Below are 25,724 nucleotides of genomic sequence, written 5' to 3'. Positions count from 1 at the left end.
TTATAAATTAAAAACACGTTTATATATATATTTAACACCATTATAAATGCTGGAGGCAAAGCGGGATTTGGGGTGGAGGTTGACAGCTCCCAACCCCCCATGTAATAACCTCACGACCCGCTGAGGGCTCCCAACCCCCAGTTTGAGAACCCCTGGTTTAGATAATACTTAGTCCTGCCATGAGTGCAGGGGACTGGACTAGATGACCTTTCAAGGTCTCCTCCTGTCCTATGATTCTATGATAATATAAAAATAGTATTAGTGTATTGATTTAATATCATTTTACTCAGTCATTTCAGGCACATTGTTTTCCTTGAAATCCCTTCTGTAGAACAAACAATTTTTTAAGAACTCAGTATGAAAATTTTAACTTGTAAATATTGAAGTACAGACAATATTTAGTCTGTTTCACAACTAATACCTTTATTACACATGTTAATAGCTAACATTTGTTAGACAGCATGTTATATTGAATTGGGATGAGAAGTCTAATTTTGCTATTTTTCATTACAGTAAAGATTTAGAGAACACACAAGGAATGGTCCACAAGTTAATCTTTAAATAGAGGCAAGCATAAGTGAAAGTGTAAACTTGGCATCACATCCTTAATGCCTCGCCTCCTCAACTTTCATGGCTTAAACAAGAAGAGAGAATTTGTCACTTGGACTGAAAAGATGATGAGAAAGATGAGATGAGAGCATCACAATGAGGATAATCCTGTTACTGTAATTAAGGAATCATCACATATCAGTTCATCTGTAAACAAAGCCCTTTATTTTCATGTTAGATCTTCTGTAATCAGCTGTATGTATCCTTCAATCTCTACCAATGCACACAAAGGGTATTTGTTCTTTTTTGTTAATTTTTTCTCTTTAGCTAAACTTTATTATATGGCATCTGTTATCATAGAATCAGTGCATTTTTAAAAAAGCTGTTAAAACTGATGCTTTTACAGATTGACATGTACATTTGACAGGCAAAACAGCTTTTCTTGTATGACTTATTTACATAAAGAGGTACATTGTATGAAATGTTACTGTAAAACAAATGGTTTTACAGTAACAGAAGTCCACAAGTAGTCAAACAGTCCCCTTTGTGGGGGCTTTGCCAATTCCCAACTCCCTCCGCAGTTATGTATCTGTCTGTGGCTTTGGCCCAGGTCGACAAATGGATTAGGACATTACAACACTCAGTGTTGCAACACCTAACTTTAACTGCCTAGAAAGTCACTGGAACAATAATGGACTCCACAAACCCTGAGTTAGGCACCTAGGCTCCCTATACAATGCATAGGGAGAAAGATGTTCCGAAGAATGGGATCTACAAAAGCCAGTACACTAGCTGCAGAGCTGCCTAAGATAGCCAATGGCTAAGTTAGCTGATGAGTAAGGTGTGTCCAAAGTTCTGTCTCTGAGTTCAGTACCTAGGTCCAGGTTGCAGAGAGGTGCCTATGTCTGCTAGCAATGCAATCTACAACCAAGAAGAACCCATCTCCTGCAGTCAGATGAATTGGGCCACTAAACAACTTCTTGTGAGAAGGAGATGGGTGCTTGCCTAAGTCCACATAAAATGACCAGGGGAGTGGAGGCGGTAGCCTTCCTCAAAGCCTTTAGCCCAGTGTTTAGGGTATTAACCTAAGATGTCAGTATTCCTAGCTCCATTCCCTCCTCTACGTCATGAGAAGAAGAGAATTGAACAGTGATTTCCCACCTCTCAGGTGCCTGTCCTAACTACTGGGCTTTAGAGGTGTTTTCACTCTCTCTTGGGCCTAATTAATATTTAATTATGCAATTAAAACTTCAACAAGAGAAACTGGGAGAGCCCCCAAACAGAATCTCCTGGAGATCAGTGAGTGTGTTTAAAACTCTTCTCTTCAAGCAGCATGGGGAAATGAACCAAGGTTTCCCACACTCAGATAAGTACCCAAGGCTACAGCTGAAAGGAAATGGATGGCCTCTGACTCCTACCCCAAAATCTGGGGTTCAAGTACCTATCTTCCTTTGAGGGATTTGAGCCTGAATGCTTTGCTGAAGCCAGCTAACCCATATTTGTGTGGATTCTATATATATAGTAAAAGTCATACAATTAAAGCAGAAACAAATGAGTACAATACACACCCAGCTGAATTATAGTATTCTTTATAATTCTTCCCTTCCTTCTGCCAAAGGGGGAAAAAAAAGATTATGGATCAAAAGAAAGTGATCCAAAGCAAAAGTCAATAGAACAAACAACTGGGTAGTTAATTTACTTTTAAGATTTTTCTCCCCACTCACATCTACAGCTCTTTAGTCTTCAGCTACAATATTAACAAAATGCTTATATAGACAACACATATTACGATTTCTGCTGTTCTTCAAGTCAGATATCCTGAATTCTTTCCTTTGCATGTTTCATCAGTAATAAAAGTAATGGTAATGTAATTCTGCCCACAGTCACAGTGCAGCCCCCATTGTCACAGAGATGCCACAGCAACCCCTGTCCAACTTCACTGCCTTCATTTGGTTTGTACAGATATAACTGATGGGCCTTGTAACTGCAATTTAGTGAACAACTCTTTTGATTTACAAGAAGGAATAAAATTCAGTTTATTCTTAGTTTTCCAGATCTACAGGAGTAAAACAAAACCCTCACTTTAGCCCCTAAACTAAGCAGTTATTACTTTGAATATATACACATACCCGCAGAGTAAGGAGCTATATTTAGTCTATTTTCAGAGTAATGCTAAAGTTTAATGGACTCTCCTAGGGTGCTGACATACTTCTACTGCAATATAATAATTTTTTTCAAATAGAAAAGATATATTACAGATGAGAGAAAATGTTTGTCGTATTTCAATTACAAAATCAAATGTGGTTTTGACTCATGAATTTAAAAAAACCTTTCAAAACCTTTGGAAGATCCTAAATCCATGTTGAGCTCAAGTAGAATAGCAGAGGTACCTCCCACAAAACATTTGACAAGTCACTCAAGACAATTTATATGCATATACATTTTGGTATCAGTGTGGGAGGAAGTTCAACCAAGCAGGTCAATCCATAGAAATTATTAATTATGAGCATGAGAAAGTATCCTTCCATATGCTTGCTTTGGGAGTTTGTTTTGCCCATGAATAACTTTTTCCTCAGAAGAATATTTATGAGGAGTTTCCTGCAGAGGTTACTAGCATAATTAGTTTGTGAGCCTTGTGCACCCACATGGTTTAGTATTGATTTTTTCTTGCTATATGATATAGGCCACAATGCATTCATCCAGCTCTATGTCTCAGTCATGAGTGACCCAGCCAAGTATAAGTTACCCAGTGAATTACACAACATCTCAGGTGAAGTTAGAATGTGGATGAGAGAGAGAACTGGCTGTGATTTAATCTAGACAAGGAACAGATAGGAGGGTGGGCTTGGGGAAACAGCCATATGGTTTAATAGAACTTATATGAGCACCCCATCACTGAGGGATTGTGACCATCATTTGTAACAGTGTTGTTAAATCCTGAGCTGCTCTTGGATGTTCAGACAGTGGTTGCAACCATGGGCACTTTTCTGTCTGAGCCTGGTGAGAAGAATGCTGCCTTTCCTCTCTGATGCTGCTATTCATGCCTTTGTCACCTCAAGATTAGATTGCTGTAATGTGAGGTATGGGAGGCTACCTTGGGACCAGTCAGAAGCTGAAGCTAATGCACCATGTAGTGGGCCACTTATTCAGTGGAACTGCACCTTAATAGTACTCCAAGATCTCTGCTTCCTCACAATAATCTTCTAGAATTCTAGGTATTGGTTTTAACTCTAAAGTCGTAAATAGCTTGGGTTACCTGAGAAACAGTTACCTGAGAAACAACCTCTCTTTCCCTGCCATAAGCCATTGTAGAGATCAGCATGAATGCTCATGGTTGATCACCCTCAATGTCAATGAAAGGGAGCTGCTGTCAGGGTGTTCTCTGAAAAGGGTACTTCATTGTGGGACCCATTTTCCCTTTGGTCCACCAGATCCTGTATTTGGGAAGTCTGCAGAACCCATCTGTTTTCTCAACTTATTGAAGAAGGGAGGGGCTGAGGATTTGGTGGATGAATATGAGAAGCTTTCATTTGTATATTTCTAATTTATGGGAGAGGAGCGCAAAGCCAGAGGTGGGTACCTATAGATATTTTTTAGGAACACTAAGAAATAATAGTAATATTGGTAAAATAGTATGATAGGATTTTTTTCATTCTCCAACTAAATATTGATTTCTGGTAGGTACTCTATCCAGCTGCTCACAGGAAATAGCACTTATTTCTTATCTTGCTTGTAGAGTTTTATGCATATTAGAACAGTTTTCACTGAAGGAGGAAAACCTAAGTGAGCTGCATATATAACTCAGGGCTGAATTAAATACCGTGTTAATTGTAAAACCATGAGGATTTGCAAAGCTCCAGTGTGCAACAGCTTACCAATAAAAATAGATATCTGAAAATTACAAGGAAAAAATAGTTAAAAATCCAATGTAAAATCTACACATTTCAACCAGAGCCTGTTTCTTAGTTCAGGGTTCCTCAAAGGTTTCCCCCACCTCCCCCACAACATGCATCAAATTTCAATAGAAAGATTGTGATGTGGACCACCTCCTCTATCATTGGCTATCCTACAAGCAACCTCCTTTGCTAGTCACGGTCCCAGTTTCCCTGTGGGAAACAAAGAAATTGTATACTTAAACAGGAATGTATTTTTAGCTGCCACTTGATTCAAGCTGGCAGCAGGAGAAGAGGAGTTGACTGTTGCCGTCATTCACACTAAGATTTATGTGCATGTAAAATGTCATGCAAATCAGGATGCTGTGGTTTTCTTTCACTGATACGATCCACAAGAATTTTCCTGTTTTAGTAATAGATTTCTAGGTAAAGAGACAACCTCTTAAAGAGACATATTGCATTTTGAATAGTATGTGATTATGTCTGTACAAAACCACAAAGGCCCCATTCAGTGCACAGCACAACTAACAGGCTTAATATCAGTGAAATCCACAGAGACCAAGGTAGAAAGAATCCTCCCCACATGGCTGGGAAGCTGAACTCCAAGCACCACAGAAGGTATATACCCCCTTGCATAGGCTTCCATGGTCTAGACACCCAATGCAGTAGAATCATACCAATTTCTCTGCTTAGTGGGGACATTCCATTATGGGAGATGGAAGATTTGCCCCTAAAAGGGTTTAAAAGTTTTAGGGGCTGATTCTTCACTGCCTTGCAGCTTGTATAGTCATTTATACCTGTGTCAAATGAGCCTGAGACTTCACCAGATCAGAATAGTAGCCTGGTACAAGGGAGTAGGGAATTAGGGCCTCAATGTTCAGTACTGTCAGAGCAATAGCCTGGTTCCTCCATCAAATTCTGTCCTATGAGTAGCTGTGAGTGTGCTCTTGTCAAGTCACTTTTACAACTCTTATTTTCCCTTTGAGTATTAATCGTACTGTTTACAAAACACATAGTATTAGTATGCTGTTCTTATTTAAACACTTTTCTCCAACTCATTTTAAGTGACAAAACCAAAAGGTAGAACTAAAAAGAAAAAAGTACATAGCATCTAAGATAGCTTGAGAAGCACTGTCTGATGTGAGGGACCGGCAATTTTTTTTTCCAATGTGCGTGCAGACTGGCAGCCGATGGCTCACAGACCAGCACTGGTCCGTGGAACACCACTTCAAGTAGCACTGATCTAAGACACTAAAAATACATGCTACACACTAGACGCATCCATACTGCATATATGATACAAATGCACAAAAGACTAAAACAAAGCACATTTCATTTCTTTGATCCATATCTGCACCCACTGAATTGAAGCAAGATTAGGCACTGTAGATTAGGCACTGTAGATGATGGCAATAGCAAAATGCCACTGACTTCAGTAGAGCCAGGATGTCCCCTCTAATATGATTTGTTTTATATACAAAAAGTTCTGTGTAATCCTAATATTTCAGGAATTAGAACTATATACACTGTACCTGTGGCAACTAGGTCCCAAGACTGCAATGGATTGAATTTAATGGGAGTTGAGAGTGCTTAGAACTTTGCAAGATAAGGTCCTTATACCCAGTTATCCGAAATACATTTTCTATCTGCTATGGAAGTAATATTTATCAAACTGCATCTTCCATTTGAAAAAAAAATTAAGGACTAGAAATATCAATTTACTGTTCTTGAATTTATAGAATTCTATAACATTTCCTTTGGGGATGCCCTAAATTCAAGCTATTTTAGAGGGGAGGCATCTAGCTAGAAGACTATTAGAATTAAGAAACAGGAGAGAGGTTCTAGATCCTCTCACATTGCTTGAAATTCATCTTAATCCAGAGGGCCTGCACACAGCCCTCTGCAACATTGAAGGAATTAACAAATGAGGTCTACGTGCCCAGGCACTTACTCCCTCTCTAGCATTCATTACTTTGTATATCTGTATCACATTTCCTCCCTTTTATTCATTTCCTCTCATTTCCTCCAGTCTTTCAGCACTCCTTCATGTGGAAATTTACCTTGCCCCTACTCTTTCTCACCACCCCTTTCTTCACTCTATTTCTGCTCTATTTTAAATAGGCTGATTCTTTTTGGTCACAGATTGAAAGAGTTGTTGGTCCTATTTTTTGTGTCCGTCATGACCATTGTATGAACTCAGAACACAGGTGAAACAATATACAATTAAAAACACATAATAGGAAAAATAGAGGAGTTGCTGTGGATTGGTTTAATTTTTCCCCACAAGGACTGTTGTCCTTTAGTCAGTCTGAAATGAAGTGTCCTAACAGTTCAATCTTATACTTTAGAAATTCAATGTATGTTGCTGCTAGATTTAAGTGCCATTTTTAATTGCTGATGAAATGCATTGACCCGTTCTTTCTGAGCTGGCCAATCCAAGATGCAACGAGATTTGAACATTCCTCTTCTCAAGCAAAGTGCATGATTCAGTTTGTAATCTGGAATGTCATGAAGAAAGATCAGTATGATGGAATCCCGACTTTGCTCAATAGCTTGCTGAACAGCATGGTACACCTTGAACCTTAAGCAAAAAATAAGAATTAAAAACTGGTATCTTGAAAGTACATGCTATAGAACTACACAGAGCTTATGAATCATTGAATCAGCTGATTTATGTAGGGATGAGTGACATCAAATAATTTTCTGTGATAGCCCCACAAAGGTCAGTGCCAGATCAGGGCTTTAATTTGTATATAGTTTTTAACATTTAACCTTTATGATAATACTTGTAATAAATTAAAAAATGAGTTATTTATGTAACTAAAAAAAGAGAATAATCTGCCCTCCAAGAAATTAACCATCTTAATTTTAGGCTCCCTTAGTATACAGACTTCTTTCTGTCAGCCACACAAACCGGCAGTGGTAAGGCCCTGGCTCAAAATATGATCTTTGTATGTTAACAATCTCACCACTCGCTGTCTTGTCTCAAACATCTATTTTTATGGAAGATCATCTGAAGGGCAATGATGGTTTGATTGACTAGATAAGCAGGTAGTTTATGAGCCAAATTCTGCTTTCAGTTACCCCGGGGTACATCTGGAGTACCTCCATTAAATTTCAGACAGTTACACTCATGTCACAAAGTATAATTTTCCCTGTACTTTCTGTTTTCAAGAAAGTAGACCACTGTCTTAGGGTATGTATCTCCTTCCTTAGAGGTTTTTAAGGTCAGGCTTGACAAAGCCCTGGCTGGGATGATTTAACTGGGAATTGGTCCTGCTTCGAGCAGGGGGTTGGACTAGATGACCTTCTGGGGTCCCTTCCAACCCTTATATTCTATGATTCTATGTCTTCACTACCCACCGGATCAGCGGACAGCAATCAGTCCAGTGGGGATCGATTTATCACATCTAGTCTAGACGCGATAAATCGATCCCGAGTGCTCTCCCGTCGACTCCTGTACTCCAGTGCCGCGAGAGGCACAGGCAAAGTCAACGGGGGAGCAGCAGTAGTCAGCTCACCGCAGGGAAGACTCCACGGTAAGTCGATGTAATGCAATGTAGCTGAAGTTGCGTAACTTAGATCAATCGCCCCCAGGGTAGACCAGGGCTTAGAGATGACTGCATTAAAGATCTGCTGAACAAGTGTTATTCATAGACGTGCACATACACGCATGCACATACTCACTTTTTGCACCAGGGATCTTTTAAGAGATGGTCAGTGACAACAAAGATAATCTTCCGACTTCTTTTTATACTATTAATAGTGGCTTCAAATTCAGATATGCCTGCTTCAAAGTCTCGTTCCTCTAAACAAAACCTAATTTGAGACTGATCATTTTCTTCCAGAGGAATGAAGTTCTTGGACACCCAATTCCTGTCCCTTCTTGCGTGAATAATGTAGGCATCATAATCAAACTCTTCCTGTTGCCTGTCTATTTCTGTAAAACCAAGTACTCGATTTACTGACACATTCCAGTAAAATGCTATCCTCCAGCCTTCAAAATGGATAAGAATGACAATAAAGATGAAAAGCATTATCACAGTGGTGCTTATTATATACAGTAATTGAAAAGGTGCACTATCTTTGCAGGGTGAAATGTCAAAATACATCACCAGAGTACTATGATATTTAGGTGGGGTGTTGCAAAGGTAATGAGTATCTAATCCAGGTATGTTTGTTTGGGTCACATTAAGCCAATTAACAAACCAGGAAATACTTTCACAGGTGCAGTCAAATGGATTGGAATCCATCTCTAGTTCTTTCAGATTCTTGAAAGCTGAACCAAACACTTTTTCTTCAACAGATGTTATAAGATTTTTCTGAAGGATTAATGAATTCAGAGATATCTGGTCATCAAACAAAGATGCTGGAAGTACGTTCAAATTATTTGATCCTAAATCCAGGCTTCTTAATTGAAACAAGCCCTTGAAAACTTGTACTGGAATCTCATCCAAGCCATTAGACTTCAAATTAAGTATATGCAGGTTAAGAAGATCTTTTAAAAAAAGGACAGGACCACCTGGATTGGCATGTTTCCAAAGTCGAGCCAAATTATTATGTTGCAAATCCAGAATTTCAAGTTTGTGAAGTCCATCAAACAAATCATCTTTTACGTTAGCTAGATTGTTGTTGCTGATATCCAGGATGGTTAGATTCCGTAGAGGGTGAAAAGGTGAAGGAGAGAGGTCCAGATTGCTACAAGCTACCTTCCGTAGCATCAGTTTTCTAAGGCTTGGAACAAAAGCAAATGATTCGCTTGTCAAAGTCAACTCTTTGTTGTAGGAAAGGTAGATATCCTCAATATTTTGCAGACCTTTAAATTCATGACCTGTGAGCACCTGGTTTATTTCATTGAGTCCCAAATCAAGAATTTTTAGGTGTCCCAACCAAGAAAATGCTCCACCTTCTATTTTTGTGATTCTACTTTTTGTAAGATTAAGAAACTGCAGAGTAGAATTAGCAAGTGATGAAAATGTTTTATTAGTTATTATTTGTAAGCCATTGGTCCAGTTACATAGACTCAAATATTTCAGATTGTCCAAGCCTGTGAACATATTAGGAGTAATTTCTTGAAAACTATTACTATCTATAAGAAGATACTCTAAATGGCTTAGCCAACGAAAGGAGAAATCATCAATTTTTCTGACACGTGATCTTCTCAGATTCAAATATTTGACATTGGATAATCCATACAATGAATGAGAAAATAAGTGATAAATCCTATTATCCTCTAGGTTTAAATTCTCTAAGCTTGAAAGCCAGGTAAGAGAGTCATTTTCTATCATGTTCAAATAATTTTTGGAAAGGTTTAAAGCTGTGAGGTTTGTTGTTTGCAGTCCGTGAAAGGTTGACTTGTGAATAAAAGAAAGCTGGATCTGGCTCAGTGACAGATTCTGAATTCTTGTGTCTGATAATTCCAAGCAAAGTTTCTCTGTGAGATTTTCACCAAGCTCAACATTGTTTAGCACAAGGCCATACAGATTTCCAATTGCATGTAAACAGCCTGTGTGAAACTAGAAGGGAAAAAAATTAATGATTTTGACATTAGAAGAAAAAAATCACCTAAGAAAGTTGTTCCACAAAGCCAAAACATGGAAAGTTCTTCAAATCACTACCATAGACCAAGCACACAATTTAAATTAACTCATAGATTTTCACTAAATTCCACAGGACTTAACCAAACTTTGTTTTAAAATGCATTATATTTCTATAGTAATGGTTCAAAACCCTGTAGTAATACCCCTGAAAATTAATATTTTGTATCAGTAATGAAAAAAACCTACCTTACTTTTACAGTAAATAGATGAAAGTGATTTGAAATTCTGTGTCTAATTTTCATTTGACTCTGAATCTTTAGAGGTAACTTGTAAATATATATACACAACAAATCTCTCTGCCATGCATTTCCTGTGGGGTTTCATTTACTGATCTGTTGTCAAGAAGTGTCAATATGACACTAAATGAAAGAGAACATGGAATACTTTGGCACACGGCGGGGGGAGTATTTAGGCCTACAATAACAGTCAAGATGAACTCAGTCTCCTTTTTATGGGCACAGTATGCACTCATAAAACTAGAGCTCAAACATTTGCTTCCTCAAAATGAATGGCAGCTACAAATCAGAATATTTGCCCCTCTTCTTGATTCGTTACCAGAATTGATGAGTGATAGGCACAAGTACTCATTTGTGGCAGTAATTTAAATACATGCGCCAGAAAGAACACAGTTTGACTTTCAGATCCCACATTGTGTTTGCAGAGCTGTCAGGGGCGTGGGAAGACAAAACAAAGCAAAACCAACACCAATTTACTTGTGAAATGAGTACACTTATCCTGAAAGTCAGGGAGACAAATTCAGAACTCAACAATGTCATTTTTGCAATCACTTTTCAGAGCAGAACCATATTTTAATGCTGCATTGATTGGAGTGTGCATGTGTAGTACATAAAATAGCATACATGGAGTAAACTTGGATAGAGGACATCCACTTTTTAATCTATTTGTATGCTTTTCTATTGTGCTCATTTCCATAGTATCTGAGCACTTTGCATACATGAATGAATTTAGCTTAACACCATCTCTGTGAGCTAGGCAAAGGTTAGAAAATGAAGGGACAGACTGATTAACTAGTTTGTCCAAGATACCAGAGGACTGTTTATGGCAGAACTGGGAATAAAACCTAGATGTTGGCATTTCTAGTACAATGCATTGATAACCTGAGCCACTGGAACTTCAGTTTAAAGAGTCAGAGAGGTAGTGGTGATGCCATAGGAGGGGGAGAAATATGCAGGAGAGAGAAGAAAGGAAGACAAGAAACCGAAAAGCAAAAGAGGGCAATGGCACACAGGTAAGAAACAAGGAAAGAGGGTGACAATGAACAAAGGAAGGGCAATGGGGAAGAGAATACAATGCAAGAGAGCAAAGGAAGTGAACAGCAGCGAACAAATGCAAAGGAGAAAGAGGGAAAGAAAAAACCAATGCTTCTTTTCAAGAAAAAAACTAGAGAGAAACATAAAACAGACAGACAGTATTGTGGAAAAAAAGAGATTAGTACATTTATTTTTTGGTTTTGTAGTATTTTGTTGCGTTTCCCTGGTCGAAAAATCTCTTAAGTTTTGGGGGAAGAGACGGTATGGCTATTTTGAGCATTCATGCTGCTGCTTATCTTCTCTAGCTACTATGGTTGAATGTGGTTTCTTAGGATATGTCTACACTACATTTTAAAATCCACAGCAGCAAGTTTCAGAGGCCTGGTCTATAGACTCAAGCTCACAGGCCTCGACCTATGGCACTAAAAACAGCAGTGCAGAAGCTGTGGCTTGGACTGGAGCTCAGGCTCTGAAGCCCTCCCCAACCCAACCTTCAGAGCCTGAACGCTTTGTCCACATGTAGCTGATTTATCTGATTTTAGCACGAGACCTGGGCTCTGAGACTCACTGCCACAGGTTTTAAAATGCAGCATAGATGTACTTTTGGTTACTAATTGTGACACGATCCTGCTTCCATTTATTTCAGTGGAAGCTGGATCATTCCCTTTACAACAAGTTAAGACTGAGTGATAACAATATTGCATCTTTACAAATCCCAAATGCTTAAACAAAAGGAAATGAGTAGTTAAGTGCATCAGAAATCTTACTCCACCTACATAATAAATCAACTCACAATATCAAGAATAAAATAATGTGTATTTTATTACAACAGAACATTATTACCTCTGACCAAAATGAATACTGTTCTTTTATCAGTGATTGCAAAATAGAAAAATTATGCGTCAGATCTTCAGCTGGTATAAATCATTTATACCAGCTGAGGATGTGGTCTTGTATTTCTTACCTCTTTCAGTGGGTTTGATGAAAAGTCAAGCCTATTTAAGGAAGTGTTGCTAAGAAAATCTAGTTCTTCCTTTTTTAACTCAGTGATTTTATTCTCTGACAGCACAAGCTCACGAAGGCTCTCCAACTGTGGCTGGGATCCTAATTTTGTAGAAAGCAAATGATTATGAGATACATCCAGTATGTTCAAATTCTGGAAAAAAGAACAGGTGAAAATACAGTAACAAGTTAGATACCTTTGGAATTATTTTAGCCATTCTGAGGTTAAAAATTGGTCACATCACAATTAAGGGAGCAACAGAACAAACACTGTAACAGGGAGAAACACATACGTTGGAAGGCAATAGTCTGTCTACATCAGATGTCACTCATTATGGGAATCCTTAAACTAGATGACCAACATGGCAGCAGGCTGCCAACCTCCAATCTCCTGCAGGAGAAAGCCCTCTGACATCACACACAGGGAAAAGGAACCAGCGAGCTACCTCCAGCCTCAACCACTGGGTGATCTTGACCTGCCATGACATGGTAAAAAGCAAGCTGCTTATCTAAAACTCCTCCTCCTGCTAAAGGCCTAAAGGTCAGCAGACAGTTAGCCCAGGACTTGAATTCTATTCTCACCACTCCCTCTGAGTGGCCTTAATCCTTTTACTTAGTAAACATTTTTTAGTTGCATTTCAACATTCCGATGGGGTAAGCAAGTATCTACATTTTACAGAGCAGTTAACTGGAGCACAGAGTTTAAGGGGTTTGCTCAGACTTGCCTAAGACAGCCAACCAATGTGAGAAAAGTGTTTAGAACCTATCCATTGGACCAGTTCTCTGTTGTTCTAAGGCCCTTTTATGCGACCCCCAGATTGATGCTGAGCTGATGGAATAACCCTATGTTCACTCTTATCACAGCCCCCCCATGCTATAGTAAGGAGAGGCTATTCAGCCAAGCCAGAACAGCAGGAACTAGCGTAAAGGAGGCTTAGAACCATTTTTGCTTTCCCCACTCTCTCCTGCACTGCGTTAATCAAATGAAATGGAGAATAAAATATTTTGTCTCTGACACGGTAGGCAATAGCTTATAAGAACATAAGAACAGCCATACTGGGTCAGACCAAAGATCCATCCAGCCCAGTATCCTGTCTTCCGACAGTGGCCAATGCCAGAGAATGAACAGCACAGGTAATAATCAAGCTATCCATCCTGTCGCCCATTCCCAGCTTCTGGCAAACCAAGGCTAGGGATACCATCCCTGCTAATAGCCATTGATAGACCTATCCTCCATGAACTTATCTAGATTTTTTTTTAACCCTATTATAGTCTTGGCCTTCATAACATCCTCTGACAAGAAGTTCAACAGGTTGATGGTGCATTGTGTGAAGAAGTACTTCCTTTAGTTTGTTTTAAACCTGATGCCTATTAATTTCATTTGGTGACCCCTAGTTCTTGTGTTATGAGAAGGAGTAAATAACACTTCCTTATTTACTTTCTCCACACAAGTCATGATTTTATAGACCTCTATCATATCTCCCCTTAGTCGTCTCTTTTCCAAGCTGAAAAGTCCCAGTCTTGTTAATCTCTCCTCATACGGCAACTGATCCATACCCCTAATCCTTTTTGTTGCCCTTTTCTGAACCTTTTCCAATTCCAATATATCTTTTTTGAGATGGGGCCACCACATCTGCATGCAGTATTCAAGATATGGGCATACCATGGATTTATATAGAGCCAATATGATATTTTATGTCTTATTATCAATCCATTTCTTAATGATTCCCAACATTCTGTTTGCTTTTTTGACTGCTGCTGCATATTGAGTGAACGTTTTCAGAGAACAAGCCACAATGACTCCAAGATCTCTTTCTTGAGTGGTAACAGCTAATTTAGACCCCATCATTTTATATGTATAGTTGAGATTATGTTTTCCAGTGTGCATTACTTTGCATTTATCAACATTGAATTTCATCTGCCATTTTGTTGCCCAGTCACGCTGTTTGCGAAGAGCTACAAAAGGATCTCTCAAGTCTGCCCAGGACTTAACTGTCTTGAGTAATTTTGGACCATGTGGCAAATTTTGCCACCTCACTATTTACCCCTTTTTCCAGATCATTTATGAATATGTTGAATAGGACTGGGCCCAGTACAGACCCCTGGGGGACACCACTATTTCCCTCTCTCTCTATTCTGAAAACTGACCATTTATTCCTACCCTTTGTTTCCTATATTTTAACCAGTTACCAATCCATGAGAGGACCTTCCCTCTTATCCCAGGACAGCTTATTTGCTTAAGAGCCTTTGGTGAGGGACCTCGTCAAAGGCTTTATGATAATCTAAGTACACTATATGCACTAGATCCCCCCCGTCTACCTGCTTGTTGACCCCCTCAAGAATTCTAGTAGATTGGTGAGGCATGATTTCCCTTTACAGGTTGACTCTTCCCCAATAAATTATGTTCATCTATGTGTCTAACAATTTTGTTCTTTACTATAGTTTCAACCAGTTTGCCCAGTACTGAAGTCAGGCTTACCAGCCTGTAATTCCCGGGATCACCTTTAGAGCCCTTTTTAAAAAATGGCATCAAATTCGCTATCCTCCAGCCATTTGGTACAGAAGTGGATTTAAATGATCAGTTACAGACTATGGTTAGTAGTTCTGCAATTATACATTTGAGTTCCTTCAGAACTCTTGAATACCATCTTGTCCTGGTGACTTATTACTGTTTAGTTTATCAATTTGTTCCCAAACCTCCTCTAATGACACCTCAATGTCGGACAGTTCCTCAGATTTGTCACCTAAAAAGAATGGTTCAGGTTTGAGAATCTCTCTCACATCCTCAGCCATGAAGACCGACGCAAAGAATTCATTTAGTTTCTCTGCAATGGCTTTATCATCCTTGGGTGCTCCTTTAGCATCTTGATTGTCCAGTGGCCCCACTGGTTGTTTAGCAGGCTTCCTGTTTCTGATGAACTTAAAAAAAAATGTTGCTATTACTTTTTCAGTCTTTAGCTAGCTGTTCTTCAGATTCTTTTTTGGCCTTCCTAATTATATTTTTACACTTCATTTGCCAGAGTTTATGCTCCTTTCTATTTTCCTCATGAGGACTTCACTTCCCCTTTTTAAGGATGCCTTTTTGCCTCTCACGGCTTCTTTTACTTTGCTGTTTTGCTACAGTGGCACTTTTTTGGTTCTCTATGTTTTTTAATTTGGGGCATACATTTAAGTTGAGCCTCTATTCTGGTGTCTTTAAAAAGTTTCCATGCAGCTTACAGAGATTTCACTTTTGGCGCTGTACCTTTTAATTTCTGTTTAACTAACCTCCTAATTTTTGTGTATTCTCCCTTTCTGAAACTAAATGCTACAGTGTTGGGCTGCTGTGGTGTTTTCCCCACCATAGGGCTGTTACATTTAGTTATATTATGGTCACTATTACCAAGCAGTCCAGCTATATTCACCTCTTGGACCAGATCCTGTGCTCCACTTAGGACTAAATCAAGAATTACCACTCCTCTTGTGGGTTCCAGAACTAGCTGCTCCAAGAAGCAGTCATTTAAGGTGTCCGCATTGTGTCCGGAGGTGACATGAAGCCAGTCAATATGGGGATAATTGAAATCCCTCATTATTTTTGAGTTTTTTATTTTAATAGCCTCTCTAATCTCCCTCATTATTTCACAGTCACTATCGCCATCCTGGTCAGGTGGTCGGTAATATCGTAGAACTGATCAATGAAATTGTTTTTAATTGTTCACTTTATTAATATAACTTCATAAGCAAAGTTTTATGAATGAAACAACACTCATTCATAAAGCCGGTTACCCCAATAACTGGCTAATTGAGTTTCACTTTCAATCCAAATGCTGCTTAAATCGCTGAAACTTACACTGTTTCAACATTGTACCTTCTGCTCACTGTTTGTCATTCATTATACTTGTCTCTATTGTAACTTCCGTTCACTATTTGACATTCCCTACACTTGTCCATATTGTAACTCAAACTCCATTTTAACTTGTCCCAAACTCCATTTTAAAATGCTCACTTCATTTTGTAAAAGCTTGCTGCAACCTTCATTTTTGCAAAACCCTGCTGTAATCTTATTAGTTTAGTTTAGATGTATGAATGAGGTATGGATGGATGATGGACTCAACCTCCAGCCCCAGCCTGCCCTGATGAAATAAAGTGTAAACACCCAACAGCTGAAGATGCAGACAACAGCCCTGACAAAGTAAGAGGAGTCCACCCTCAAAAGAAAAGAACCAAAGTACACTTGAAGAAACATCAAAGCCAGGTCCTAGGCTGAAAGTCATGTCTGCATTTGACAGGTGATCGATCACACCGGACCCAGAGGCAGCGTGACACAGCAAGACCCATAGACGCTGGATTCAAACTAAAGCCTACAAAAAGGATGGGTGAGATGGAAGACCTTGAAGGGCAACATTCTGCTGCCAACATGGAAGGGCATCGGTGCATACCCAACAGAGACCCAGCTCTTCCTTGTGCCCAGCTTTCCTGGCCAGTTAGCTGTCACAAGCTACAAATGCAAGCCACAAACTCAAGCTACATTCAGGACCAGTAACTATACAGCAGCTGCAGAATATGTGTGTATGAAAGAAAGTGTGAATGAATGTGAAACTGAATGAAATGTTATAGCTATAACTGACTGCCTACTACGATTCTTTTTGTATTCACAACAAATGTGACATTATGTCTCATCCCCTTTAATAAGATCCTGCTGGTTTTTATTTTATTGGTATAACAATATATCCCTGCTATATTCTTATTATTAGAGCATGGAATTACTATCCATAGAGATTCTATGGTACAGTTTGGTTCATTTATGATTTTTACTTCATTTGATTCTACGCTTTCTTTCACATATAGTGCTATTCCCCCATCAGCATGACCTGTTCTATCCTTCCAAGATATTTTGTACCCTGGTATTACTGTGTCCCATTGATTATCTTCATTCCACCAAGTTTCTGTGATGCCTATTATATCAATATCCTCATTTAATATGAGGCACTCTAGTTCACCCATCTTATTATTTAGACTTCTAGCATTGGTATATAAGCACTTTAAAAACTTGTCACTTTTCAGCTGTCTGCCATTGCATGATGTAATTGAATGGGACTTTTCTTCATTTGACTGTTTCTCATCAGAGCCTACCTGTATTTTATCATCTTCCATCCTCTCCTCCTTACTGGAGATTCTCTGTATCCTATTAGTAGATCCTCCCCTAAGGATGTCGCTGTCCAAACCATGTGCTCCTCCACACCTGTCGGCTTTCCCCCAGCCTTTATTTTAAAAGCTGCTCTACGATCTTTTTAATTTTAAATGCCAACAATCTGGTTCCATTTTGGTTTAGGTGAAGCCCATCCTTCCTGTATAGGCTCCCCCTTTCCCAAAAGTTTCACCAGTTCCTAATAAATCTAAACTCCTCCTCCCTACCTACACCATCATCTCATCCATGCATTGAGACCCTGCTGTTCTGCCTGCCTAAGTGGTGCTGCGCATGGAACTGGAAGCATTTCAGAGGATGCTACCATGGAGGTCCTGGACTTCAATCTCTTACATAGCAGCCTAAATTTGGCCTCCAGACCTCTCTCCTATCCTTCCCTATGGCATTGGTACTATATGTACCACAACCACCAGCTCCTCCCCAGCACTACACATAATACCTAGATGCCTTGAGAGATCTGCAACCTTTGCACCAGGCAGGCAAGCCACCATGCAGTTCTCCTGGTCATCTCAAACCCAGCTACCTATGTTTCTAATGATTGAATCCCCCATAACGATTACCTGTCTCTTTCTAATAGCTGGAGTTCCCTCCTTTGGAGAGGTAACCTCAGTGCGAGAGGATACCACATCATCATCTGGAAGGAGGGTCCCAAGTATGGATTCATTTCCCTCTGCTCCAGTTGGATGTTCTCCTTCCCTGAGACTTTCCTCCTCCTCCACAGCACAGAGGCTGTCAGAACAGGGGTAGGACCATTCTACTGTGTCATGGAAAGTCTTGTCTCTATACCTCTCTGTCTCCCTTTGCTCCTCCAGTTCAGCACACCACAAGCACAAACACACACATGCTACAGACAACAAACTTACCCCAACCGTAATCACTCCTCCTTCACCTGGAGAACTCCCTCGCGAAACTCTCCTTACCATGTTACTTAACCCACATGTAAAATGTATCTAATAATTATTACCCACTTTTGCTATGTCCTTTGAGATTACAAATGAAGTATGACCACAGTCCTATTTTTATAAGTGGTCAAACAGACAGTTAAAGTAAACTGGGAGGCACTGTATTTTAGTACATTAAACATTGGCCTTCACAGTTAGACTTGAATTCTAATAATTTGTGACCTTGGGCAAGCTTGTTAATATATTTGAGGCTCTATTGCCTCAAAATAAAAAATGGGAATTTTAATACTATTTTGCCAGCCTCACAGTATTAGCTAAGGCTAGACCCTGAAGTGGCTAAAGGCACAAAACCTGTTTATCTAAATAATCATATCCCTACACTCTGGGGTAATCACCAAGTAGCATAGGGGGAATGCCAGGAGCATAGCCAGAGCAATTCTGTGTTCTCATGATTCCCCAACTGCCAAAAGAGAGCTTAGCTGGTCAGGGTAACCACAACACTCACTTGAGCTGCTGGAGATCAGTTTACAGATAAATAAATTGTGGTTACTTTGACAACCACACAAGGCAGAAGAATGCTAACAAATTCTAAGCAGATGACCATATTGGCTAGCAGCTACAAATTCATATAGGCCCCAAAAAGCTCATAGAGGCCTGAAAAAGGAAAGAAATGTAATCCCTCAGCTTGGTAAAAAAAGCCACAAATGTGTGTGCTTGGAGTATGGAAAGTTGACACACAAAATATACTGCCTACTAGACTTGGCCAAAAAGAAGAAAACTTGCAGTAAATTTAGGAGATTTTAAGTCATTCTACATTCTGCTGTTTTTCCTATTTGATTTTTCATTTTCTTCAGGTTACATTATCTTCTCTCATTTCCACAGGGACTGAGGGGGAATGATATGTAACCTCAAACTCCGCCTCCACCTCACCAGACCTGCCTACTTGCCCCTCTTCCCCCATCACAGACCCTGGACACAGAGACTTCAGAAGAGGAAGAAGGGGATAGAGGGAAGGACCCCACAGAGGTGGCAGAGACTCCATTTTGCTCTAATCCAGTGGGCCCTATCTGGAACATTCTTTGGGAAAAGAAAAGGGCTCAAGAAGTTAATAGTAACAATAGGTTGCTTCTTCTCCAGAGAAAGAAGGAGGGTATATTTAGGCTTGGAAGGCATAGCTATTTATAGGTAAATGTCGATAAACTTCAATTTAACTGTACACACACAAACCAACTGATGGAAATATTTCCACCAATTATAATCAAAGTTTACAGATACAAAAAGTAAGAAAAATTCTGCTTGAGTTTGATTTAAGGTTATTTACCTTGAGTATTTTGACATATGATGTTAACAACTTGTGTTTTAACAGTTATAAACTTTAACTTTTTGAATCTCAACATCTACTGCCATTAAAGAATTGTCTCGCCCAACCCATAATTTCCCATAGCTGTGACCATTCAAACTGATAAAAATAATAAAATGCTTAAAAATAAACATCAGTATTAGCTGACAAAATTAAAAATTGAATTTTAAGTGTATTGGACCTTCCCAGATGAGGACCATGACCTGCTCTGGAGATGCATTGGATTTTAATTCAGTAATTTCTTCTCTTCCCTTTTAGAAAATGAAAAGCAATATTTCTATATATCTTACCTTCAGGTTTTTGAAAGGATTGCTTTTGATCTCTATTATGTTGTACCCTAAATTGAGCTCAGTCAGGCTGGCACAGGAAGCAAAAACATTGTCAGTGAGCTCACGCAACTGATTATGCTGCAGTTTCAAAACTTTTAACAGGGGCAAAGTTTGACACAGTTCTGGCTGAAGTTTAGAGAGGCTGTTGGATCCTGCATCCAAGTAAATAAGCTGGCTGTACTTTGTTAAATTTGCAGGTGGTAGCTTGTTTAGCTGGTTATGAGAAATATCCAACGCTGTTATATTAATTGGAAGATCTGAAGGAATTTGTTTCAGCTTTAGATGACTGCAGTCAGCCACTTGATTTCTGATCTTACATTGGTTCTCAGCCGTTACACAAAGCAAGGAGAAGGTCAACAGGCTGAAAGACAAGCAGGCCCAACTGGGAAGAGGATCTCTCATTGTTCTATCTACAAAAGAAAAATGAACACATACAGTACAAGTTATAATCATTTTGGTAAAATATGTATATTAACACCTACTGTAAAGTAAGCCAGACTTATAATCAAGTACTCTCACCTATGCTATATACACTACAACACAATTTGATAATTTTAAATTACCTAAAACATTTAATCTGCCCCTCCCATACAGTAGCACTCCCTTGTTGAAAAAATTAAATTCAATCACATACCAAAAATTTAGGTTTTGTTTAAACTTTGTTTTTGTTGTTTAAAGTCCGACTGGAAATGTTTTAACTTTTTTATTTCAGTGAAAACGGGGTGGTTTTTGTTTTTTTTTTTTAAATGCCAATTTAAACTTGGCCCAAAATTAAAATTTTGTAAAATCAAGGTGTCACGGGGTGGTACTAGCCCTAAAGAAGAAAGAAGCCAGTGTGCCTGTTATTCACCAGCTCCCTCCTAAGTGAAGCTTAAGAGAGGGCACCTGGGTCCTATAAATAGGAGGTCCTTGAAAGGTCTGTCAGGACAGGTGAGAGTTGCAAGGGTCTCTGAAGGAAGCTTTTGGTAGTGCCTGAAGGTAGGTGATTAACAAGAGGGGTGCATTCTCAAGCCAAAAATCCAGGACTGGAGAGGGTTGAAGGCTAGAGGGACTTGCTTGTGACATCTAAGCCAGAAGGTGAAAGGCCAGGGAACAGCAGTGGGTCTTACCTACTGGTGTCTCCAAGCATGGTCATCTGGGCTCAGCTAGCCAGTGAGAAGGTCAAGGGAAGTGAGGGACGCTACCTTAGTGAGGATGAACTCCCAGCGGAGAGGCTGTGGAGGATTCCTCCTGAGAACAGTAGGGTTTCACTTTAGCTAGGAGGGCTGGGGTGACTGTTGTGGTAAAAGGACAGGAGATGACTGAAGAAGAACCTGTGTGTGGTGGAAGATGCTGGAGTGTGGTATGTGTTTTGGGGATGGACTAAAGGCTATAGGATTTTACTAACTATATCACTGGGTATGAGAAATGGACTGGTTGGGGCTTTTGCTATGGATTATTTGATCTATGTTTTAGTAAATCCTCCCCTGCTCACCCCTGGAGGATATTAGTGAATCAGAGACACTTGTGTGGTGTTACTAGGCACCCTGAAGGAGGAATGCTGAAGCCGGGATGCCTGCTCTGCTGCAACCTGATGCTGGAAGATGCTTCAGGTGAGGTCACCCTGTCATGGGGATTTTTAATAAAACCTAACACCAACCGAAATAGTCCAACAATATCACTCTTAAACCAGCTGGTTTTACAAACAAAAAATAAACACTTCCCTGTACTCTTTGAAACTTCAACCTTAAGAATCCAGTAGTGAAACTGACTTACTTCTCTCCAAGTTGAGAAATATAAAAAACAAGTTAAAGTGATGGGTATATTGGATTTTTAACATTTTCCCATTTTTAATATTCGAATGTATTGGTAGGAGATTTACTTACAGTTAATCTTTTAAACTAAACAATGTTTCTTTTAACATCCCCTTTTAGAACCCAAACATTTCAGCATTGTCCTAACTGCATGAGGATTGGAAAAACAAGCTACTAAGAAACAGATAAGAAATGAAAGTGAAACTAAATAGTCAAAATTCAAGTTAAGAGCACCAGAATGGGCAAATAAAATGCAGAAGTGATAACTTTTACCTTTAAATAAAATTCTTCATCCAACTAACCAGTGATGTTACTGGCAATAGCAGTAAGAACATTTGTGGTCTTGCAAGTATATCAGACCAAATCCTGCAATTAGGTACACCCATGTATCCACAATGATTTTAGGTTCAGATTCAGTAAGGTGCTTAAGCACCTGCCTGACTTTAAACACAAGTAGTCCCATTGGTTAGACTGCTCGTGCACTTAGTTACCATGTACTTGTGTACCATACTGAATAAGGATTAATTAAAATACATAATGCTTTGTAGAATCAGGGGCTAAATCCAGTACTAGATAGACCTCAGAGCAGAATTGTCCATTTTAGACACTTTCCAATTTAGAGTGTTTCCAATGCTTTATTACAAGGGTGGCCAACCTGAGCCTGAGAAGGAGCCAGAATTTACCAGGATACATTGCCAAAGAGCCACAGTAATATGTCAGCAGCCCCCCATTAGCTCTCCCGCTCCCAGCGCCCCCCGCCCACTAGCAGCCCCCCGGTCAGCGCCTCCCTCTCCCTCCCCTCACCTCCCAATCACCTGTTTTGTGGCATGCAGGAGGCTTGTGGGGGAAGAGTGAGGGCACTGCAGGCTTAGGGGAGGGGGCGGGAAGGGGTAGAGTGGGGGCAGAGCCTGTGGCAGAGCCAGGGGTTGAGCAGTGAGCATTCCCTGGCACCTTGCAAAGTTGGCACCTGTAGCTCCAGCTCCGGAGTTGGTGTCTATACAAGGAGCCGCGTATTAACTTCTGAAGAGCCGCATGTGGCTCCAGAGCTGCAGGTTGGCCATCCCTGCTTTATTAGAATAAGTATTCTGAAGCCAGGTATCTTTTTGACTCTTGTTCTCAATACAACAGAACATTCTTTTTTAAGTGTCTTTTTGAAAGAGTACAAGTAGTTAGTCAGTTTCTATAGAATATTCAATTAGCTCATTTGAAAAGATATTAAAAATGAATTTGTTTAAACATGTTAGACACTTTTGTTTTACAGTAAAAATAACAAGCCTGTTTCAAAAAGCAAATTAAGTTACAGGTACTGCTTCTATACCTGTGTTCTGCTGCCAAATTGTTTTACAATAATAGTTTAAATCTTTCTTTCTCTTGTTGCTCCATGAAAGCTCTGATTTTCTTGAAATGAAGCAAGAGTAAGCTCTCATAGAGCTTATTACAGGCCTAATTCAGTGGAATTATTCCATATTTACACTGCTATAAAGAAGAACTTGACCCATTATGACCATTGGTTCAATTAATGTACTGATACATTGTATGAATCATTAACAGATTTTTGCATTGAGTCTTTAAATTTTTCCATTTCCCCATATTCCCACCATGTGATATTGCTAAATATTATATATTGTTGGATTATGGACTAGTTTAAAATCTACCATAAGTAGAGCACACACCTACAGTCCTAATCCTTTAATCAGATCTGGTGTGGGACCCTTGAACCCAAGCACAGCTCAATTAAATTGAGTCGGACTTCATGCAATTGCAAGGATCTGACCATGAAGATCCTACTGCAGAATCTGAGCCTGTGTTTGCTGCCAGCCGAACAGAAGCACCATTCTGCTGAGCGTAACACAACTTCAGTTAAATGTGCCATTTCTGCTTTCCCCTTCCCCATGTTATGTTGTATTGCTTTTTAAAAAACTTTTCTGCCAGATCTATTGTGCAGGAATATATAGTCCCATATGACAGGAATACATTCTGTTCATACACACTGCAGAACACGGCAATCCAGTTGGACTCCAGCCCTCCAAAGCAGTCCTTTGATGTCACTAGCACAGCACCCTGACTACAGGATCCTGCTTGTACTTTTCACAATACCACAAGAAAATGCTGATACTCTTCCTAATAAGACTACAATACAACTCTAAAGCTTGCTGTAAACTCTATGGAATACATCCTTATTGCTGCACAAAATCTTTGCTCATGCAAGTATCCCCATTATGTAAAGCTTACTCTTATAAATAAGGGCCTGATCTTGCAAACCCTAACTTCCTTTCCTTTTAAAAACATAAGGTGAAATCCTGGCTACCCTGAAATCAATGGCTTCAATAGGGTCAGAATTTTAACAAAGCAAACCTCACTAACGTTCACCCTTGGGTCCAGGGCCCAATCCTGTATGGTCATGAGCACCATCTTGAAGATACTGAACATTCCCAACTTCCAGTGACATTCAGAACTGAGGATGCTTAGTGCTTCCCAAGGAGCAATTAGCATTTTACAGGATTGGCCCCATTGTTTTAAAGATCCCTTGAAATATGATACCGGAGGAGAGTACATATGCCGTGGGCGTTTTCTGCTGTAACAAATACGACTTTTTTTTTAAAAAAAATAGGTTGAGTAGCTTCTCAATTTATTTTTTTTTAATCTCGGACTCTTTGGAGATTAGAATTTTCAATTTTTCGTACAAATAATGTAATCCTTAGCCAGTAGCACACAGATCTGTGGAGTCATAGAAAATCAACAGAAGACCTGGGGCTAACAAATACAGCGTTTTAAGGTTTAAAAACTACATTGCTTGTACATATCCTCATCTGGGTTTTTACGTTTGTAATTGCTGCACACTTGTCAATGTTTTATTGCTAACTTATGTTTATTGAGAACCCGCTCTAGTTTTTCCTTAATTCAAAGTTGTTAAAAATAGGATTTCCCCACCCCCCCACTCACCAGACTCCGGCAGAAAATGTCTGCTTTGGGAAAGTTCCCTCTTTTTTCCTGCTGGTTTGTTCTTAGGAAAGGGGACTTCACCGCGATAAACCTTCTAAGCAAAAGCTGTGTCATACAGTAAAAGCCGAGGAAAGTACCAAAAGGAGAAGCTACACCGTCCTGTTTGCAGCTGCACAGAAAGCTCTCCCTCTTCTCCATTCCTTCATTGTTTGCTTTGAACAAACCATTCCTGTTTCGGTGCATCTGACCAGCTCGTTCCATTTAAAGAGACAGCAGCCTCCTTAAGCCTTGATGTTACCCAAGGTTCATTTCCAACAACTAATCCAAGCCATTAAGCAGTTACTTTTTTCAGCCCGCAGTAGTTTCCATTCCCCATTATCTTTCCAAGGTATTTCAAAATTGCCTGGCTTCTTAATCCCTTCTCTTTGCCCAATTCTCCCTCTCCTTCTGCCCAGTTCTGCTTAATTTTCATGTCTTTCCATTAAGACTGGGTCTGCACCAGAAAAATGTATACCCTTATTCTGGCAATGTGCTGTTGAACTGGTGCCAAGTGCTATGCAGCCAAGGCACTGGTGTTTTTACTACCCTGGTCGCAAGAAGTTTTCATGATAAAGTGGTCAAAATGCCAGCACCCAGATCACACTAGTGCTTACATGATTGCTAGCACTGGTGCAGCTGCACTGGTGCTGGAATACAGGTTTGCCTTTTTCCAGCGTACACAATGCCTTAAGGGGCAGCAGAACAACGCATCCAGCTTCTAAAGCTGAACCATATTAAAAATAAAAGTTGTAATCACATTAGATTTCCAGCTTGATCCCTCAGTTCAGTGAAATATAAAAGCAATAATTACATCCCTGCACTTTAGCCATTTGCAAACTTTCTTTCTGCTCCATTCAA

The 25,724-nt window shown here is 39.6% G+C and overlaps 1 protein-coding gene across 1 annotated transcript; it reads right to left on the bottom strand.

The window, feature by feature from the left end:
• Window positions 1-751: 751 nt before the first annotated feature.
• Window positions 752-25,212, bottom strand: TLR3 (toll like receptor 3). Its single transcript, XM_048848020.2, has 5 exons — window positions 24,828-25,212; window positions 20,053-20,501; window positions 12,278-12,469; window positions 8,130-9,958; window positions 752-7,023 (listed from the first exon to the last, which is right to left on the bottom strand). The coding sequence occupies exons 2-5, from the start codon at window positions 20,491-20,493 to the stop codon at window positions 6,795-6,797; spliced, it is 2,691 nt and encodes an 896-aa protein (XP_048703977.1). The 5' UTR covers window positions 20,494-20,501; window positions 24,828-25,212; the 3' UTR covers window positions 752-6,794.
• Between the last annotated feature and the right edge of the window lie 512 nt (window positions 25,213-25,724).

This window comes from Caretta caretta, chromosome 4 (genome assembly GCF_965140235.1).
Source record: "Caretta caretta isolate rCarCar2 chromosome 4, rCarCar1.hap1, whole genome shotgun sequence".
Lineage (NCBI taxonomy): Eukaryota > Metazoa > Chordata > Testudines > Cheloniidae > Caretta > Caretta caretta.
This window is presented reverse-complemented; position numbering and strand designations above follow the sequence as displayed.

Coding starts and splice junctions, on each gene's coding strand:
- TLR3 (XM_048848020.2), bottom strand. CDS start 20,493: ATGAGAGATCCTCTTCCCAGTTGGGCCTGCTTGTCTTTCAGCCTGTTG. Junction 9,959..12,277: donor CATCAAACCCACTGAAAGAG/GTAAGAAATACA, acceptor TTTCCCTTCTAG/TTTCACACAGGCTGTTTACA. Junction 7,024..8,129: donor AAAGATCCCTGGTGCAAAAA/GTGAGTATGTGC, acceptor TTTTTGCTTAAG/GTTCAAGGTGTACCATGCTG.